Raw genomic sequence first — 22,449 nt, 5'->3', positions numbered from 1 at the left:
TAATAGTTAAAGCTTGTAGGAAGAGTTTGTATTCTCCTCTGGCTGTCCTATGAGGCTGCAGGACCCCTGATCCTCTCTCTGGACAGTACTGATTGGCCCTGTGTTGATCACATGCACCCTCCCAAAAAAAAATGAAAACAAAATAAACACTCTAGCAGTACCCACCAAACTGAGCATGTGCAGAGTGTCCCATAGGCTCTGTGCTATCAAGAGACAGGTTGGGGACTGTGGAAGAAGGGGAGGATCAGAAAAGACAGGATCAAACAGCCTTTTTACACAATGCAGAGGATTAACCCCTTAGGTTCCACAGTGAGTATAACAAGCATGCTTTACTGCATATACAGACTGATTTTTACTGTTGTGGGTTTAGTAACATTTTACGCGAAATAAGAGTTTGCATGAGGAATTTATAATTGCTAACCAGTCTGGGTTCCAACCATTTTTTTTTTCTATTTCCCTCAGTCACGGCCATTCAGTCCCCCTGTTCATTCTTCCAGTCCACCTCCGGTCGCCCCTCTAGCCCGAGCTGAGAGCACCTCATCTATTTCCTCAGCCACGTCTCTGAGTGCAGCCACCACACCGACAGTTGGTAAATGGCACTTTTTATATTCCTATTTTACATTGTTTTTTTGTTTTCATGTTTGTGGCGTTCTGTGTACATTGACATATTCCTCCTAGTTTCATGTTGACATCACATATACTCTATATTATTTGGTCGAATTATAAGTGCAATCCCACGTACTTCAAACCTAGTACCTTTAAAAGCACAACTACATATACGCAAAAAAGATTGCCCAATGTGGTCTAATAACTGCTCCGAAAGGTAATGTGTGCATCAACACCAACGTATAGAGTTCTATCGGTCACCAATGCCAAACGTTGAGTCCATTTACACTGCTGTATATCCAAAAACATTTTCTTTTACAAAAGTTTTTTTTAATATTCAATCCAACAAACGAGCTCAACATTTAGATGATTACATGGCATTCAGAAACATTTTTACATACCTTTTTGTTAGCACGGTTTTAGATTTTTAAAAATTCATTATGGTGAGTTTATCTTGTAGTTTTGTATATGTGAAAAACATACTAAAACGCACCAAAATGTATTCTTAAAATGTGAAAACACTTGCATTTATGAATTTACAGCAGTGTGAACAGACTCTAAGACCGCTTTCACACTGAGGAGCTTTTCGGACATCTTAGCGCTAAAAATAACACGTGAAAAGCGCCTCTCATGCCTCCCCAGTGTGACAGACCGAGTGCTTTCACACTGGGGCAGTGCGCTTGCGGGACAGGAAAAAAAGTCCTGCAAGCAGCATCTTTGGGGCGGTGTGGGAGTGGTGTATACAGCGCTCCTACACAGCCCCTGCCCATTGAAATGACTTGGCATCGCTTCGGAAGCACCTGAAAAGCGCATCGGAAACACCGCAACACAGGCGCTATTAACCCCTTCGGCCACTAGAGGGGGTTAAAAGCGCCCCGCTAGCGGCCAAAAAACACAACTAAAAAGTCGGTAAAGCCTTGCTAAAACTAGCGTTGCTTTACCGCTAACAGACCCCCGCCCCAGCGTGAAAGTACCCTAAAGGTACCCTTCCAAGCTAGAGGTAGAGTCTGACTCCCTCAGAAAAGTCCCAAAAGACATTTTTATTGCTGTGTGGGAGGGGGGTTGACAGCTCCGGTGTAAGCTCAAACATGCCTGCCCATGCTAGTTTATTATGAAGGAAATGATAATGATTGGATGTGGTTTTGTATCCTGTTCAATCTGTGTTTCTTCAGATAGTCCAGTGTCATTGGTTACTTTTAAAGGATAAGTTCGCCTTTTTGTAACATTTACATGTTACACCCATATTTAGGGTGTAACATGTTACGATCAGACCGGCTCCTGCACCCGCACCTCCCATATCCTTGTTGTGACAGCTATTGGGGTTCTTCTCTCTCCCCGATAGCTGTCACAATTTTTTTTTAAATGTGGTCAAGCAGGGCTCAGCCCGCCAAGCCACGTCACTGATTGACAGGGCTCCGGGAATGGAAAATGACAAGGTTCGGCAGCCTTGGCGGCTGTAGGCTTGTAGTTTTCATTCATGCTTCCTGTCATATTGTATATGCTTACCTCTACGGGATGTACAGGCAAGCAGATACACTGACAGTGTGGAGGAGACCTGCATGACACCAGCAATCTGCAATGCTTTACAGGCTCCAAAAATGAATAAATAAATAAAAGCATATTTTTTTACCTGCAAAAAAAGAGGGAACTTATCCTTTAAAGTGAAGTGTAAGTTCACCTTTACAGAAAAATCTGTATGGTGAACTTACACAGGATGTCCCGTCCCATTGCGATTTCCCGTTCTGAGCCCTGCTATTGCCGCCTCACCGGATTGGGGCTTAGAAATCCCCTCGGCATTCTCTCTACTTCTTCCAGGCTGACAGGACAGGCTACGCGGGATCTGATTGGTCGGCGCCGACTAATTAGAACGCTCCGAAACGTACCTCCTGACGGGGGGACGTTTTGGAGATTAAGCCCCGGACCATTGAAGCGGCGATAGCAGGGCTCAAAATAGGAGATCACCACGCTGCAGGTCAGCGGGTGTGAGGAGGGGGTCCTGTGTAAGGTCACCTTACAGATTTTTCTGTAAAGGTCAACTTACCCTTTAAAGTAGAGCCAGAGGCAAAACTTTTTTTTTTTTTATTTATTTTTTGAATACAGTAAGAATGGTTTTAACCCCTGACAGTGTGTTTTTTTGTTTTTGTTTTTTTGTTTTTTGCCATCTGTGTCCCTTTGGGGAGATTTATCTTCACTTCCTGGCCCATAGCCAAACAGGAAGTGAGAGGAACACCCTGGAAAGTGAGGGAATCCCTGGTTGTCACCAAAACTCGTGTGCCCCATTGGAATATTTCCCCTCTATTCCTGTTCTGGGAACATCCCCAAATTTGGTATTTTCTTTTACTTTCCCTTTTGATGATAATGGTAAACAGGACAAATAGAGAGAATGAATCTCCCTAATGGGGGCACAGACAGCAATAAAAACCTCATTGGGGTTCTAATCCTTCCTCACTCTAAAAAAAAAAAAAAAAAAAAAAAGTTTTGCCTTTAGTTATACTTTTTCATTTACTAATCCTGTATCTTTATGCAAACCAAGGACACACTGCAGCCTGTTTTAACAGCAACTGCACTTTGAGGCTGTTTGCGTTAATCAAATATGAAAAAACAAACTTGGAAATCCCCTTTTTAATGATTAGTGCTGTGGTTGAGGCTCTAACGTATATCTCTACGGGTCAGCTGGTTGGAGCAAGGTCCAAAGCCAGAGAAGCATTCAGCCCATCTGTTGTCCTAAAAACGTATGCCCTTTCCTATGAGATCAGTCAATGTTTATGGCAGGGGAAGTGTATTGTGTGTCCTTTTTGTTAAAGAATATGGGCTAGCTCTGGTGGCAAAGGAGCAGGATTACTTTTTACTTAAAAATCTTTCTGTAACTATTTAATATAATTTTAAGAAAAGTGGATGTACGCTCAGATGTTAACAACAAAACATTCCTAAAGTGTTTTTAAAGCCAAAACCGTATAACAATAGCACTGGTTAAAATCCCATTAACAAAAAATATATATTTATATCATCTGTGTCCTCAGGGAGATTTCCCTTCACTTTCTGTCCCATAAACACAACAGGATACGATGTTAAAATCTTTCTAAAATTAGGGAAGTACCCTCTCAATTGACATTAGAACAAAAGTCCCCAATGGAAAATTTCCCTCATATCCCCTTTCTGGTGACAACTGTAAAACTTGGAATTTTTAATCACTTTAAGCCCCCGTTCACACCGAATGTGGCTTTGACAATGCACAGCTTCACTTGAAATTGCACGATTTCAAAGCCGCATGTCAGTCCGATTCGATATCTGTGCGACTTCATGCACAGATGTCTATGCAAGTCACACCTGAAATTTCCAAAAATAGTGGAAATTTTTTTCAAATTGGTGCGGCACTGCAAAGTTGGTGTCACACCAATTTGAACAGTTTCATTGCCGACAATAGGGTGTGACTTGTCATGCGATTTGGACCTGTCAAATCCTATGTCAAGTCCCACCTGTGTGAAGTGAGACTAAATCTTGGGGACAGTGGTGAGCATAAATAGAGTGCATCTCTCTAGCTGGGACACAGACGGTGTAAAAAAAAAATATGCAGGGGTTCTGAAGGCTCAAAACTTTATCACAAACTTAAAAAAAAAAAAAATCTTTTGGCCTTAGATGCTAAGAATCTTTTGGTATGTTAACTAAAATAACAGTCTGACTCAGATACCTTTCCTGGAGAATGAAGCAATGGTTGCCTGGCTATCATGTTAACACTTTGGCTTTTGAATCCCTGGATCAAGCATGAAGCAATTGCTTGTTCTAGAGCAGGGATTTAGAATTAAAGTGGACCTGAACTCAAAGATTTAACATTTTCTGTCTTATAGGAAACCTTTAAAAATGTTAAAGCTAAATTCCATGTATGGATATTATAGCATAGTTACATGTCTCCAGCTTGGATCAATGCAAGTAAGCATATACCATACCCATGGGATACCTGTGGAAACTAAAAGTCACTGTAACATAGCCTCTGCTACTAGTGATCCCTGTTATCTTTTGGGTCTGGTGCCGAGCAGCTGCCTTGCTGGATTGTAAATATGGGGATTGCTCTCTTGGCACAGCCACCATTCATATAATGCCTTGCATTTTACTCAGTGAATGCGAGGTGCTCTCTGATTGGACTAGTTGGAGATTGTGACGTCACTGCCCTGCCTCTCCACCTCATCTAGTCAGAGGACGCCATGCACAGGGATCCCACAGGTATTGCATATGCATACTTGCTTTGTTCAAGAAAAACTATGCTTAAAATCTATACCTGGAAATCAGCAGTACCCTAAATATTGTTCTTTTGTCCTAAATTACTCCTGAAAAATAACAGTGCCCTTTCTGTGTCTGGGCATTCCCGTTATATAGGCTCTCTATCTGCAGTGCGAGATCATCCAAGGCAGGGGTCTCCAATCTTTCTAAACAAAGGGCCACTTTACTGTCGACCAGACCCGGGAGGGCGGGGGTCAGACTGTAGCCAGTGGGAGTAGAAAATGTCCCGGCATCAGTGGGAGGAGTTGTGACCCATGTTTAGTATTAGGGGAGGAGTAATGTCCTCATCATTGGTATCAGCGGGAGTTATAGTGCCCCATCATTGGTATCTGTGGGAGGAATAGTACCCCATCGTTGGTTTAATTGGAAGGAATAGTGCCCCAAGGGCCGGATAAAGGCAAGCAGAGGGCTGCAGTTTGGAGACTACTGATCTAAGGCGAGCTATACTCGGTTAGAATCTCAGCTGGTTCAGCAGGAACCGGCCGAGATTCAAACCATTAATGGGCAGGCTGAACGTACCAAGTTGATCGATACTTGGGTACAGCCAGCCTGCCAGATTCTCTTTCAATTTTCGCAAGCGGCTTCTATAGCTGTTAGCGATATTCACTGTCTTCTCCTGCCCCCTCCGCAGGAGGAGGACAATTACTCGGCAGGAGGGATTCCCCTGTCAACCAGGTCTGTATTGATGGGGGTATCGTGCAAATTTCTTTCCTGCAACCTATGATTGCAGGAAAGAAATTTGCACCGTCTATGGGCAGCCTAAGGCACTGCTGCCTCTGACTGCCAGTCTCACCAGATGTAGAATGAGATTTGGTGATGTTACTGCTAAGTTGCTTAGTGCTCTCCTTGCTGGAGAGTAAGCTGTCCCTGAGCACCTGCACTGCAAGGAACTCCCTGCTTCTGTTTCATCCATTCTGTAAATCTGTGCTTTTTCTCTCCTGCTGCTTCTTGATCATTATACCACCAGTCGTTAGGGGGCTGCTCTGATGTAAGGAAGCAAAGGCCTGCTTCTGTACCAAGATGGCCTCCTTCACACGAAAACACCTTGCTAAGAAAGGCATGGCAAGTCAATAATAAGATAAAGAGTGGCTGCAGAAAGCCTAACGGTAATATTGGTATCAAGTCCTTTGCCCCTATGCTTGCCTTTTTTGGACACAGCTTTCACAGTACAGGTCCTCTTCAAAGCCAAAGGATCCACATGATAGGCTGGCAAGTAATGTGATAGAGAGATTAGCAGTGGCAGTCTCTCTCAGTGCAGGTTTCCTTTGGGTTTAAACATGAAATCTTTAATAACTAGGCATAGCAAAGTGTTATGAAGATGTTGAAAGTGCTGCAAATCCAATCAGGTTTCCTGAGTAAAGAAAAAAAAGACTTCTGATTGGTTGCTTCGTGTTGCTTCACTTTGCATGTGGCTGTTTTTATTGTTAAATGCTTTTGTAGTGTTTAGACTCACCGCTCTAAACTGCAGATCTGACACTTGACATGAATACCATGCAAGTATGCCGCTTTTGTCTCTGCTTCCACTTGTGCTTTGTAATGACCCTGTACTTATGTTGTGTTTTTTATTCTTTGTGATTAATTATATTGCATGCTGGGCAGTGTATTTTGCTTAACGTGAACCTTGTGTAAAGACCTAACATTCTAACAGAATTTTCTGCTTTGCTTACTATGGCATTGTAAACTAACTGACACGCATAAAAAAGGTATGTTTTGTGTAAACTGCTAGCTTAATACATTTTAGCAATCAGAGAATGCCAAAATGTTAAGAACATTAACCGTACAACCAAATACACATTAAAAAAAAAAAAAAAACGTCTACTGTCTTTACATGCCTAAAGGTTTGTAATTCTCTTCAGCCAGTGAAAGCACCTAGGGACCTCACTTTTTCCACTGCATGTGAGTACTACAGTTTGCTCACTTACCTGCCCCAAACTGATTGGACAGTGAAAGAACATATGACACTGATGAGGTCCTCACGCTCTCCTCCTTTTAGCCATCTTCCAGGGTTAGACCCCTTTCACACTGAGGCAGTTTTCAGGCGTTTTAGCACTAGAAATAGCGCCTGTAAAGCGCCTGAAAACTGCTTCCCATGCCGCACGAGTGCTTTCACACTGGGGCGGTGCGATTGCGGGACGTTAGAAAAAGTCCTGCAAGTCCTTTGGGCACGCTATATACAGCACTCCCAAAACGCCCCTGCCCAATGCAATGAATGGGCAGCCTGAAATATGCTTTGGAAGCGCCGCAACATGGGCATTTTAATCCCTTCTTTGTCCACTAGCGGGGGTTAAAAGCGGCCCGCTAGCGGCCGAAAAGTGCCGTTTTAGCGCTAATGCACGGGCGGCCCCAGTGTAAAAAGGGTCTTATTGTTTTACAGCATAATGCAGTACAGCTTGATTGGCCTACAGAGTGGCTTGAAATGCTGCCTCTTCTTTTGAGTCTGGGTTCCTGCTGTGCAGAGCATTACATTACCAATATAAAAGACATATTAGGGTATTATATAAATAGTAAAACTAAAGAAAATTCCCAGCTCAGCTTACCAACCAGCCTGCAACCAACCGAAATGTCAGTACACATTAAAAACAGTTTGCGCACATTTGCAAATAGATGCGTTAGCTGCAGAGCCACTTCATTGTACCCCAGTATTATCTGCAGTCCTAATGCTATACATTTTTGAGAGCCTCCACAGTGGAAGCACATGCGTTATAATGGATGGATAGATAGAGGGCAGGTGAGCCTTTGCTGCCATTGTGCTATGTGCTGGGTGTCCAGTGTGCCCCTGTCCCTTTAAAGAGGAGTAGGCTCCCTCCAGGCATACCTTTAAAAGCAGAGAAGAATCAAGTATTTTAAGTGCAGTGTTTTTCCTTTCCATACATGATTTTTTTTTTTTTTTTTTACTTGCAATGCTCCTTTGAACTTTCTAGAAAATTTGGAAGAACGGGCAATTCCATAGCACAGCCCCCAAGCTCCTTGCACCTCATAGCCCTCTTTTCTTCTAGGAGCGTTTAATTGCTGTCTGTCCTGGCCCAGCTCCTCTGCCACTCCCCTTACATTCCTGCATAAACTTTTATGTAGCTACTGGAAGAGGAGTGAAGAGGAATACTATAGAGCAGGGATATGCAATTAGCGGACCTCCAGCTGTTGCAAAACTACAAGTCCCATCATGCCTCTGCCTCTGGGCGGCATGCTTGTGGCTGTCAGGGTCTTGCTATGCCTCATGGGACTTGTAGTTCTGCAACAGTTGAAGGTCCGCTAATTGCATATCCCTGCTATAGAGTGTCACTTGAGTGACAGCTCTGAGTCTGCTGGGGCTGCTGATATCGCATCCAAGATGGTGGCAACCAGCATCCCAAGACTTTTGGATGTCTGCAAAAGAGAGGCTTTTATAGGTTATAACTTGCATAAAATACTATAAATAGACATATAATCTAATAGATTATTGTTAAAATAGTCGGGTGGGTCTTTTTAAAGAGGAGTTCCGCCTGGGGAAAAAAAATGCTGTAGCTGTTGACTTTTTTAATATATGGACACTTACCTGTCCGGGGAGCCCGCGATGTCGGCATACCAGCCAATTTTCGGATCGGCTCATGGGTGCTGCCGCTGCCACCATTCCTGGTAAGGGAAACCGGCGGTGAAGCCTTTCTAATTGGCCCGGCGATTGGGGAAGGAGGAGGGGGGGCCAAACTTCCGAGGGATGGGGTCGCGGCGCTGTCTTCCGGAAGTGGGGAAGGGTACCTGTCAAAAACGGGGGAGGAAGCAGATTAGCGGAAGTTCCACTTTTTGGGTGAAACTCCGCTTTAAGTATTAGGCATCTTTTGCAGGGTGGTATTTTTTACTATTTTTAATTTGACAACAGTCGCTTTAAGACACACAATTTTCCACAGAAATCCTGGTCTGCTGTTCATATAATGTGTTATGTCATTGAACTGTCTTTGTCACAGCAGTCATGCAGATTTCCGTCTCGCATAGGGGGTTATTTACTAAAGGCAAATCCACTAAGTGCAGTCGCTGTAGATCTGAGGGGGACATGCAAAGAAAATAGGCAGCATTTTAGCTTGCACATGATTGGATGATAAAATCAGCAGAGATTCCCCTTGTTTCAGATCTTCCCCTCAGATCTACAGCGACTGCATTTGCAGTGCACTTGTAGTGCAGAGGGGATTTGCCTTTAGTAAATCAACTACATATTGTCCTTAGAGACTTCAAAGGCTGGGATTGAATAATAATCTAAGAATTCCATTGCCTCTCTGCTGTCTGAGCATTACAGCATGGTAGCCCTATAATGCAGCACACACTGGAAGAAGCATGACATATATGTATAAGCGCGCAGGGACAGTAATCATTTTTATGTGTGATTAGGTTGAGATTAGATATTATTCAGAGTGTGTTTCTAATATGATCTTAATGCAAGGTTCTCTTTAAATCTAGCTTAACACCTCGCAGCCATCTAATGATCTAAACACACATACACAGTAAACTGCTCGGCTGGGTTTATTAATTATTAATTATTTGGGATCTGTTTACAAAAACTGGAGATTGTTAAAATAGAACAAAGTGGGGAACTTGCTCACAGTGTCCAATCAGGTTCCATCTTTTATTCTTTGGGTTAAAGTGGTTGTAAACCTATCTGTACATATACCCAGTGAAGTGACTGGCCTCAGGTAATACACAGAGATGAAACACGTCCTTCTACAGGAGTTGTACCTACAGCCATTGAAAAATGCTGATTTTATGCAGCATCTCTCAGCTCTGAAAAGCAGGGGTCAGTGAGGAGAGCTCACTATGATTGTAGGGAAAGGACACCCCCCCCCTTCACACAGGAACAGAGCTGAGACTGGTAATCGCAGGCTGTGTGCTGGAGCTTGTCAGAAGTAACTCATTCTAATAGCAGAGGAACAAGGCAGCAGACAGAAATGACACTTGGGCCGGCCACGAGTCCCAGGTAAGAGATTCACTAAATTCCCCCATCAACACAGACAGTGTTGATGTGGGAATCCCTCCTGCGAGGCCATTGTTTTCTCCCAGTAGGGGGGGGGGGGGGGGGGCAGGGGGAAAGCCATCCCTGCCGGGAGAAGACAGGGATTATCGCTAGCAGCTATAGCAGCCGATAGCGATAATCACAAGAGAATCGGGGAGGCTGGTTGTACCCAAGCTGATCGATCAACTTGGTACATTCAGCCTGCCCACACACGGCTCGAATCTCGGCTGGTTCAGAAGGAAATGGTCGAGATTCGAACCGTGTATAGCCAGCCTTAGTGCTCCTGGATTTAAACAAGTGCACACTGTAGAGGAATATGCTTTGTTCATATTTCACGTCTGAGGTTTACAACCACTTTGAGGCTCAACTCCAGGTTTTCAGAGTACCCTTCCTCCTTCACTAAAGCCTGCTGTTGAAGCAAACCCTCAAATTCTTTTTTTTGTATTTATACTTTTTTTGGAACGGTCTGCAATGCAGTCACATGATGCTTCTTCCTGTAGTGGTGATGAGCTGTTGCTAGTAATGCGGAGAATGATGCCACATAGTGACTCCGTTGCTATGCACTGCTTTATTCGTTTGTGAGCCCAAGTTGGCTTGATGTCACACCCGTAAGGGGTGTGTTCTTGACACCCTGGCCTCACATGAAGTGACACCTAATGTCATTCATCTTAAAAGAAGAATTTTAGTGGGTTCGGCGTAGTCCAGCGTAGTTGCAGGGGGGGCATACATTTATTTTTAAAGACTAAGTTCACCTTTGTAAAAGAAAAAAGAATAAATGCACATCTTTTAGCAGGTAAAAAATGTGCATTTATTATTTTTTTGTACTAAAAGCCTGCAAATTATTGCATCCAGAATCCGCAAATCAGACTGTCACTGTAAGTTGTCTGCTTGTACCTCGTACATGCAGGCAGTTGCCCATTGACAGGAAGCTCAATGAACTACCTAGAGCACTTAGCAGGGTCCACAAAGGCTGGCGATACTTGTAGTTTTCACATTCACAGAACTCTTTTTTTAAATTGTGACAGTGAGCGGGGGGGAGAAGAGTGCCGCTGCTTCAGTAACATATTACACCCTGAATATAGATGTAACATGTTACCAAAGGTGAACTTATCCTTTAAAGGGGTTGTAAACCCTTGTGGTTTTTCACCTCAATGCATTCTATGCATTGAGGTGAAAAACCTCTTACAGTGCAGCAGCTCCCCAGTGCCCCCGTTTTACTTACCTGACCCCTTTCTTTCTCGTGCCTGGGACAAGCACACCAGCTCTAGCCGGTGTCTCGTGTCCTGATTGGCTAGATTGATAGCAGCTAGCAGTGCAGCTATTGGCTCCCGCTGCTGTCAATCAAATCCAATGACACAGGGGGCGCGGCCAAGTCCTGCTGTCTGTGTCAAATGAGGCAGCAGCAGGACACGGGAGCGCGCCCACATGGGTGTCTTGAGTGAGAACACTTCTCCGACGGGGCACACAAGAAGAGGAGCCACGAGCGCCACTGAGGGACCCCAGAAGAGGAGGATCGGGGCCACTCTGTGCAAAATCAACTGCACAGAGGAGGCAAGTATGACATGTTTGTGTTTTTAAAAAAAATAAACACAAACTTTTACAACCCCTTTTAAGCTGGGTAAAATTTTTTTTTTTTTGTAAAACAAATTTTTTTAAATTGGTTTTTAAATATGGAATCTGATAGGCTACCATGGGCAGCAACGCCACTCTTGTTCAGGTCTGTTGTCAAAATGCGCCAACCAATCTGATACCAGCCTCCTGTGAGATTGGTAGACGGTGCACCGGTCTTGGAACTGTCTGAACAATCTCCATTTCTTCAGAACCTGACCTTGCTCTGTAGACCGCTCTGTGAAAGTGGTAGTTCATACTGCATTGTCACTTTATTGCATGGCTTGGCTTTTGTTTCGCTGTTTTCATGTATCCCTCCTTCTTTTAACTGTGACATCAGAAGGTGATGCTTTTGCTGACAAACGGTCCCAGTTTGACAGACGTGACACGCCTACAGGTACTGTACTCTGATGGGAATGGTGTATAGGTTCTAGAGGCGTTAGTAGTATCTTCTGTGTTTGTGGCACATTTTACTGCTGAGCCTGCATTGTCAAATACAGACTGAATCTAAGAAGTGTCTGTATTGCCCACTGCAACCAATCAGTTTCCAGATATCTTTTTCTCAGTGAAGGGTATACAATGAATTTCTTTCAACAACACCATTGTTATCCCATTGCTTGTTTAACCACATGAGCCCTGAATATCTTCTTACCTGCTGCTTCAAACTGCTAACCTCTGCAATAATCGTGTAAGACTAGGAATGGTGTGACATTGATCTGGTATAGGGTTGCCACAGGGATTGACGCAGATGTCCATTTAGTTCCCTTTCTGAATCAAATGCAAAGCAGTTTTATTTTTCAAGGTACTACTAGTGATTAGTATTTATTAACTGGAACCTGTCAGGACAGAAATTTGAGAACGGTCAATGATGACCTGTTCAGGTTCCTGGAATGTCGTTTTTTTTTTTTCTTTGTTCACTGTAGTCACTGACCGGGAGCAAATATGCAATGAAATGTTGGCACAACTGACCTACATGCAATTTCCAGGCAAGCAATTCTCTAAGCAGTTCCTGGCATATTTTTGTCCTCATTAGTATGCTTATGTTCAGGTATCATAAGATCACCATTCAATTCAAAGGGGTTGATTTACTAAAACTGGAGAGTGCAAAATCTGGTGCAGCTCTGCATTAGAAACCGATTAGCTTCCATTTTTTTCTTTTGTCAAGCTTAAAGGATAACTCCACTTTCGGGGGGGAGGAAAAAAAGGCAAATAAAATAATATAGCATATACAATTGCGACACAAGTCATATTGTAATTGAATGTTATTAAAAATGACCTATCCTTATCAATCTGCAGCTGTGATTTTCTATAAAATGCAATGTGGCCACCTGGAGGTGTTCTCTACACATATGGAGTACAGAACACCCCCCCCCCCCAGATATGCTATAAAACCCTTTTACACCGGGGCCGCCCGTGCGTCAGCAGTACAGCGTCGCTCGTTTTAGCGGCGCTTTACCGCTGTTTAAGCTGTGCTTTTCGGCCACTAGCAGGGTGCTTTTAACCACTGTTAGCGGCCGAAGAAGGGGTTAAAAAGTGCCCGTGTTGCTATTGGCTATTCATTTCAATGGGCAGGGCCTTTTGGGAGCGCTGTATACAGCGCTCCCAAACTGCCCCAAAGATGCTGCTTGCAGGACTTTTCCTAATGTCTTGCAAGCGCACCTCCCCAGTGTGAAATGTCACACCGAAATTAATGGGAGGCGCTATTTCTAGCGCTAAAATGCCTGAAAACCGCCTCAGGGTTAAAGGGGTCTTGGATACAAGTCAAATTTCAGGCATCCCCTGCAACAAAAATTTAATTTTTGGTGAGATACTTCCACTAGGAAATCATATCTAAAGGGATGCAGACCCTGCAATTTTCCTCAGAGCTTTGCAGGTGCAGCAGTTGGTTGATAATTAAGAAACCACTCCCATTCGACACGCTCTGTACCACTCCCATTCGACACGCTCTGTTTCACTCCCATTCGACACGCTCTGTACATGGGCACAGGCAAACACACAGGGATTTCTTCAGATTAACAAAAGGTAGGAACCTGCAACAATAGTTGTCAAAATCCTTGTAATGTACATAGATAACTCAGAGGGAAATGTTTCCTCAACAAAAGTGGAGTTACACTTTAAAGTGTAAAGTACTCTATGCATGAATGTAAAAAAACCTTCTGTGTGCTGCTCCCCCCCATAGCCCCCTTTGTACTCACCTGAGCCCCCTATCGATCCAGCGATGTGCATGAGAGCCTCGGCTGTCCCAGGACTCCCTCTGCTCATTGGCTGAGACAGCAGCTGGAGCCACTGCTGTCAATCACAGTCAGTGAGCCAATGGGGGGGATGGGCAGAGCCGCGGCTCTGTGTCTTATGGAGCAGGGCTTGGGAGTGATCGCGCACCAGTGCCCCCATAGCAAGAGGCTTGTTATTGGGGGCACTAGTCGAGGGGGAGGAGCCAGGAGCGCCAGCAGTGACCCAAGAAGAGGAGGATCAGGGCTGCTCTGTGCAAAACCACTGCACAGAGCAGGTAAATATAACATGTTTGTTCTTTGTTTTGTGTTTTTTAAAAGCCGAACCTTTAATACCACTTTAATTGAACAAGCTGAAGTTAGATTGGCTACCATGCACAGCTGCACCAGATTTTGCACTCTCCAGTTTTAGTAAATCAATCTCATAGTTTCTCCAATGCACCTCAACCCCCCTCTCTATGCTTGGTCATGTGATGTCATAATTGGAGTTGAGTTTGTAGGGAAGTTAAATTGGGAGGGTGTAAGCTGTCTTAGGACCCCCCCAAATCAGGGTCCTAGTCACACAATGTGACTACCATTTTTATGTCACTTTGGGAGTGTTGAACAGTTCTGGGACATGGTGATTGCATTTAATAAATATTCAATCTGGTTGCTGCAGCAGCAAAGTGTTGGTAAAAAAAAAATGAGTGGTGGTTTCCCTGCATGTAAAAGGCCTAACAAAAGGAAGATCATTCATAACACAACATAAGCACACAGAGGGGCCTCTGCTGCCCTTGGCTCACTCACTGTACACGGCTTGAATCCTAAAGAAAGTGGCAACCCTATCCCAGAATCCTTTGCACGAGGCGTGCTAGACTCAGCCAGGGGCATGTTTCCTGTGCAGAGCTTGGACTCATCTCCTCATCGCAGATCTAAGAAATCTCCGATATGATCCCGCTGCACAATGCATGACGGTTTTTCCTTTGCTTTATTAAGATCTGGACTAGGGTCGGTATGTGGATGAAAAGCCTTTACAAGCAACGGGCGGCACTGTCGCCATTTGTACCAAAACCTTTCTGAATTTTAAAGCCACGGGTCATTAATTGAGTACTCCTTAGGCTTAGACAACTTGTGTTGATGCTGGTTAAGCCACATGGTCCGAATGTCAGGTGACATCGTCCCAGTGGGTTGAACTATTAGGCTTTATGTAGCCCTAACACACTTCTTGTAGCCCTAACACACTTCTTGTTCTAAGGTGACACTCTGCTTCCACAGCTACAGTACAGGAAGTGAGCGTTGTCACCCTAGGAGAGGAAGTGTGATACTGGCAGGATCACCAGGTAAAAATAAAGGGAAAAAAAGCCTGGAAAAAAAAAAAAAGAAACAAATGCAGTCACCACATCTAAGGAATGGTAAACTGCAATATGTTACACTTTTTTGTTATTGGATTTCAGAAACACTTTAGGATGGTGTGGTTGACACTAAACACGAAGTCCAACCAGAAAAGGTTTTAGGTTGAGTTTAGTGATCTATTGGCAGTTTACAGTGAGAATTCCCTAATGGGATTTTATATGACTCCTCCCTCAGAATTAAGCAGCAGTTGTGCCTTAAAGTGGCTGTAAACCCATACATATACCCAGCGAAGTGACTGGCCTCAGGTGAAGCACGGTGATGAATGAAATCTTTCTACATAAGTTGTACCTGTTTATCTGCCGCATTCTCTTCTTTACCCTGTTCAACGTGCAGAATATATAAAGCCTGTCTGACCTGCCAGAAAAAGGGGGGTGGAGAGCTGCAATCACACTCTGCAGAGCTTAGTTAGAAAAGCTCTGAGAGCTGATTGGATGGAAGAGACCCCCCCCCACACACACACACACACAAAGGACCAGGACCAGAGCTGAGGCTGTCACTCAGCTGGAGCTCCTCCTCTGTCACCTTTTTTCTCTTGGTGTCAGGAAATCTCATCAGAAGTGACTCGTGCTGATAGCAGAGGAGCGCGGCGGATGACAGCAGTGATGCTTAGGACGGCCATATACTGTTCAAATCTCAGCCGGTTCTGAAGGAATAGGCCAAGATTCGAACTGTTAATGGGCTGAATGTACCAAGTTGAGCAATCAATCAACTTGGGTACAACCAGCCTGCTGAATTCTCTTGCAATTGCCGCTAGCGATAATCACTGTCTTCTCCCAGCGGGGATGGGTTTCCCACATCAACACGGTTTGTGTTGACCAAGGAATCAAGCAAATTTCCTTCCTGCAACCCGGGGTTGCAGGAAAGAAATTTGCTCCGTGTATGGCTGGCCTTAGTGCTCTTATTTGAGGCACACTATAAAGGGATATGCTTTGTTCATATTTCATGTCTCAGGTTTACAACCACTTTAAAAGATTGCACTGGGGGCTATCTCAAGACCGGATTTGTGGAGAGCCATAAGCAACAAGAGTGTGACCTAACAAATCAGCACCCACCCAAAAAATGCAGAATCAGTTTTGGGTGGAAATTACCTGTAAAAGTGTTGCCTTTCGTCAGATTGTTGTACTTTTGTCACCATCATCGGAAAGTGTAGAATATGAGGTGTTCCCTCCATGTAGAAAACATGACCTACAGTACCATTCCCCAACCCAAAACTGTAGTGTTGTCCTGCTCTGACTGTATGTCCTTCTTTCTCCTCTCTTGTAACCTCCCCCCATCCCGCCCCCAACCCTTTCCACACAGAGAATGAACAGCCTTCCCTCATTTGGTTTGACAGAGGAAAGTTTTATTTGACTTTTGAAGGTAAGTAGTGCACAGCATACCAAAGAACCTGCCCGTCCTCCCCCCTGCCTGAAGTTCTGCCTGCATAGTCTAGATGCTTTCTGATGATCTCCTGACCTACTGGGGAGTTAAGCTTGCTTTGCGGTCACAGCACATGGGCACATTTTGCTGCTTGTCAAGGTTGAAGGTCACATTGTTGCATCTTCCCTTCTCAGCATTGCCAATTCATCCGTGTTATTACCAACATACAGTCATGTGAAAATGTAAGTACACCTCATGGAGATTGTTGACTTTTTCCACATATTTGAACAGGCAAACGGATCTTTATTCAAACAGTACCTACAGATAAAGATGAAATGCTTAAAGGACATAACCTTGACATAGTGTATAAATTTCCATGATCTAAATGAATGAAAATGCGAATTTGTAACTTGGAAAAGCAAAACACACCTCTACATCTCTCACCACTTCAAACTAATGAAATTAGAACCCGGTTTTTCAGATTAGGTCACCATGATTAGAACCTCCATGGGGTTATTTAAATCTCAGGTATCTAGGGTTTGGTGTTCTCTTTGCTACTGGTAAATGTGGTACCATCATGTCTATATTTGCAAATAAGGTGTACCATATTATAACATGCATGTGAAGTCAACTCGTTGATCAGACAACACTCCACTGGACTCGTAATGGAAAACACCATATAATATTATGAACAAAATGCAACATATATCTGAAAAGTCCCATATAGATAGTGAAAACCACCATATATCTTCTCGGGGCTTCTGGTGATCCACCACCTTCAGGTGCAATGCCTGCTCACTTCAAATATCTGACCCCACTAATAATACGCCTTTGACCGATTCCTCCTCTAGGAGGTGCAGCAAGAGCTCCTTTTCTTCCCGTCCAGGGGTATGGCTGCAACCTTTTCCTCTTCACTCCTCAGTCATCAGCATAATGAACCATAAAACAAAGCAGTAAAACCATAGTGCTCTCACTTTTCACACATTTATTGTAAACCAAAGCAGATTAAAAATACTCACAAGGAAATCTAGATAACAAGCGTATAAAATCATCAGCTCACACTGGTAGCTACTTCGTGATGTCACAGGCTTTGGCTCCTCCCACCCATACACGTTATGCCCATAGATTGGGCTTCTTCAGTAGGTTCAAATATGGCACACCTTCTTGTAGCACTAATTTAAATTTAGTTTTTTTTTAATTTATCTATATACCTGTTGCGCTGCACTTATTTTTTATTTATATATATATATATATATATATATATATATATATATATATATATATATATATATATATAGTAGACTTATGTGGTCATTGTAGTGAACACACTGGGTAAGAGCTCTTTTGATGCAGGGTTAAGTTGGTGGTTGCGCTGATTATTATATTGAAAAAGACCAGGCTTTCCAGAACCATGTGCTGTGGCCTGATCAATCAAGGATAGATCTATTTGGCCACAGTAACAGTAGACACGTTTGAAGCAGACAGAAAACAACATTTGAGGAGAAGGGCATCATACCAACTGTGAGGCATGGTGGAGGAAATGTTATGGTTGGGGATTGCTTTGCTGTTTCAGGGCCTGGACATCTTGCAGTCATTGAATTCTGCTTCATATTAAAGTCTGCTAGATCAGAATGTGAGGCCATCTGTCCAAAAGTGGCAGATAAGGCAAATGGAATCTTTCATTCCGATAATCTGCAGTACACCAATAGATCTTCTTCTTTTTTTTTTTTTTTTTTAATCAAATGTTTTTTGTTTTTTTTATTATTATAATACATACAAACAAATAATATGTCAGATAATTCCACAAAGTATCATGAAATAAGAAAGCACACAAACCAAACAAACCTTGCACCTCTTGGACTAAAATAACTTAACATTTAATAAAGAGAACATAGTAGGAGCATGAATACATTCTACACATCAAATTGAGCTCCCCTAATATCAATCATCAGACTATGGCAACTTCCTCTCTGCAGCATCAAATTATCTTTCTTTTACGTTCTTCTACTCCTCACCCTTCTACCTCAGCTCTTTGATCCCATATATCTCCTCCACCTTCACTCCTCTCTACTCTGTAAACCATCATATAATTCATTACTAGATTCTATCCAACATGATCATATTTTACCAAACCTTTGGGGTGTACCTTTATGCTTATATGTTAATTTTTCTCTTAAGTATATAATTAAGTTTCTCAACCCATTGTTTATGGGTTGGAGGTTTAACGGATGTCCATTTTTGTAGAATAACTTTATGTGCTAAATATAGGGATCTTATCCACATAGTATGCATCTCTACTGGTAATGCTCCATCAGGTATTATTCCCAATAGTGCAAGTTTGGGCATCCCTGTTATCTCAGTGGAGCATAATGAGTTTAGGGTTATAAATACATTTTCCCAATAATAATGAAGTTTTGGACATCGCCAGAGCATATGGATGAAGAGAGCCTTCAAATAGAAAGCATAGCAGTGTGTTATATATTTTCCCCAAACATAGAGTTTTTGTGGAGTATAATGAGCCCTATGTATGATACAAAGCTGAGATAGCCTTTGGGAGGACGAGAGAGATGTCCTAGGAAGTGTTTCCAGGGCACGTGTCCAGTCCTCCTCATATGGATCCTCTATATCTCCTTGCCACCAGGCAAGACTATTTTTATGTTTTTTACTATTCTCTATTCTTTGTAAGTTTGAGTAAAGATCTCCTATTAATCCTCGTTTCGTACAGGCAACCGAAGTTGCCTTTGTTAGTATTTTAGCGTGTTCATACTGTAATTGGATTTTTGAGCTTTGGATTTGTAATACACAATGTATTTGAAGGTATTGATAGAAGTTATTATTTGTTAACTGATAGCGGTCTTTTAATACATTAAAAGGAAGTAAAACATCCCCTTCGTATAACTGGTACAGAAATATTATGCCCGCCTTTTTCCAATCTGAAAATTCCAAAAGTCTATTTAATTCACCAAGATAATAATTATCCCATATGGGCTTATGTTTCGTATACCCCTTATGTTGAGTAATATTTCGTACTGCTTCCCATACCCTATGAATCAAGTAAAAAGTAACTAGACCAATAGATCTCATCGAGAATGGCTCAGAAAGAAGAAATGGTGGATTTAGGGCTGGCGTAGGTGAAGTCCTGATTTGAAATCCAATGTAATGTTTTGGGGGATTTGAAACAGGCAGTTAATGCAATAAAACCCACAAGTACTTTTGCATGGAGATGTAGCCAAAAATTTGATTTCAGAGACTGGTAGCCAGGAATGCAAAATACCTGAAAAGAAGTCATTTCTGCTAAACGGGGTGATACCATCTTGTGAGACCAGGGCTGTACTTTATTCACACAATACCATTATCTCTATTGATATTTTTTGTTAGATGAAAATTAGTTTTTCTGCCAGTATACAGTATCTGTAGGCATGGTTTGATTGAAGATCTAATGTTTGCCTGTTCAAATATGTGAAAAAAGTCCACAATTTCCATTGGGTGCACATAGGATACATGAGTACCATAGTTGAAGTGAACTAGCACTTTAGCAGCTACTACTTACCTTCTACTTTTAGCAGCTCCTACTTACCTTCTACTTTTAGCAGCTCCTACTTACCTTCTACTTTGTTCCCCAACTGCTCCCTGTCAGGAGTGAAAAGAAATGCTTCTGGCTATAAAAGAAGCATGTGACACTCCTCTTCCTCTCCCGTGATAGTGCCAGTGCTAGGTGATAAGCCGTTTACATGGGTGCAGAGAAAGAGTCCTCAGCCTAAGCTCCACCTCAGAACTTAGGGCTTCCACAGGATATTTTTTCGCTCCACTCCATGGAGCAGTGGGGGAGCAAAAGGGAGGTACTGTAAATATAGATTGTCGTGGGGAGCCATTAAAGTTGCATTGAACAGGCTCCCTTTAAAAAAATAAACTTTAAATGTTATAATTTTTAAAAGCTTTTAGTTTACTAAGTGCATTTCTCAGTGTCAATAACTGTCTAATTTAAGGCCTTGTTCACACAGGGTGTATCGTGGGCACAGGGATGCACGGGTGTTACGTGCATCCACTTTGAGGCAGTCCCATTGATGTCAATTGGAAAGTAGCAGCTGCACGGACACAGCTGCTGCTTCCAATATGACATCCGTGCACTGTGTGCATTTGGTTCCGTGCACCCACATGGAAGCAGCGGCTGTATCCTAATTGATATCAATGGGACTGGATGCACTGAACACCTGTGGATAAACACAGCTCTTACACGGGACAGGCATTGATAAGCCCCATGTGAACGAGCCCCAAATGTATCAGCAAATTAAACTTCCAGTCCACGCATCAGGCTCCATTCACACTTGTGCAACTTGTCATGCAACTTTGGATATGAAAGTTGCATGACAAGTCGTTCCCCAAGTTTTCCAGTGATAACCATTCATATATGTGCGACTTAAAGCGGAGCTCCAAGCTCCTTCAGAAAAAATTAAAAGTCAGCAGCTACAACTACTGTAGCTGCTGACTTTTAATATTAGGACACTTACCTGTCCACGAATCCAGCGGGGTCTCCACCCAAGTCGATTTTTCAATTGGCTGTTGGGTGCTGTCGCCCACCATCTCCACTAAGGGAAACCGGCTGCGCTTTGTAAATGGCCCGGCGGCAGGGGAAGGAGGAGGGGGGGCTGAACTTCCTGCTGACTTTGCCTCAGCGAGATCAGCCGTAAGTGGGAGCGGTTACCTGTCAAAACCAGGTACCCAATTTACCCCCCTCCAAAAGGTGCCAAGTGTGGCAGGGGAGAGGAGGCAAACAAGCGGAACTTCCCCCTTTTGGGTGGAGCTCCACTTTAAAGTTGCAGTGCCTTCAAAGTAGTTCATGCACTACTTTGGTCAGACTTTTATGCAACTTGAGGGCCATAGACTTCAATGTTCGTCCTAAAAATATGCATTAAAGTCGTACCTGAATGTGATATAACGCAAAAGTTGTCCATTATCACTGGTCAAAGTCACATCCAAGTTGCACTTATCTAAAGTTGTGTCAAAGTTGCACTCCAAAAGTTGGTGCAACTTTGGAGTCCTAAAAGTGTGACTGGAGCCTCGCTGGTCATCTTCTGTACCACCCCCACCTTTTATAACTGCTGCAGCTGCTAAACTACACACACAGCACAAAGAGAGCCTGTTTTTACATAACTTACATCAAATAATGAATGAATAAGCTAATTAAATGTTCTAATAGACATTTTGACAGATGGCTATTTTCAGTAGTTCGTTTTTCCATTTGTCGTATGTATCAACTGTTTCTTTAGAAAGTTGGTGCTCTTAAAAATAATCATTTTGTCAAAAAAATAAGCGCTTTAGAAAAGTTGGTAACTTGTATTAATAAATAGGATGTTTCCAGAAGGAACAGGTCCTGTTTAAAGAGGAACTTACCTGTATCTGAGAACCACAAACTGAAAATGCTGTTCAATTCATTTGTAATATTCAAAGCAATCTCCCCCATCCATCCATGCCTCCCATGCATTACTTTGTTGTGAAATCACTTTGAAAAACACCCCCCTGTCTAGCCACAGCCATCTTGAGTAAGGGCACATCATTTATGTAGCATGTGCTTCCTGGAATCCATCTGCCCATAGCCCAGGCATGCCGGCAAATGGGCGTGCTTAACAGAGAAAAACCCTCCTCCAGATAAAAGAAGAAAAATGCTCATGTATGACATTTTGGCCTAAGCCAGAAATCGGGAAACAACTGAAGAAATATAAAACAAAAAACTGTTAAGTAAATATAATATACCTTCCTATCTATTTAATTATGTGAACAGCATAATGTTAAAAAATAGGAAATGCTGAATGCGTTGTTTTAGTTCCCCTTTAAGGTCTTGCACTTCATTTGTCATCGTGCCTCGGGCTGGTTTTCATGGTTTCTAGGTACGCTGATTGCACACAGGATGGAGACAATTGCTCTTATTTTGAATGCACACTTATGCCCTGTACACACGGTCGGACATTGATCGGACATTCCAACAACAAAATCCATGGATTTTTTCTG

General features: G+C 42.9%; 1 protein-coding gene across 1 annotated transcript in view; it reads left to right on the top strand.

The window, feature by feature from the left end:
• The window catches only part of SGIP1 (SH3GL interacting endocytic adaptor 1), a 235,218-nt gene that overhangs the window by 163,823 nt on the left and 48,946 nt on the right, over nt 1-22,449 (top strand). Inside the window, exons 14-16 of the mRNA XM_073593786.1 lie at nt 463-589; nt 11,805-11,861; nt 16,384-16,443. Of these exons, the coding sequence (XP_073449887.1) occupies nt 463-589; nt 11,805-11,861; nt 16,384-16,443 (244 nt within the window). The remainder of the gene's footprint in view (nt 1-462; nt 590-11,804; nt 11,862-16,383; nt 16,444-22,449) is intronic.

This window comes from Aquarana catesbeiana, linkage group LG07, assembly GCF_042186555.1.
Source record: "Aquarana catesbeiana isolate 2022-GZ linkage group LG07, ASM4218655v1, whole genome shotgun sequence".
Classification (NCBI taxonomy): domain Eukaryota; kingdom Metazoa; phylum Chordata; class Amphibia; order Anura; family Ranidae; genus Aquarana; species Aquarana catesbeiana.
This window is presented reverse-complemented; position numbering and strand designations above follow the sequence as displayed.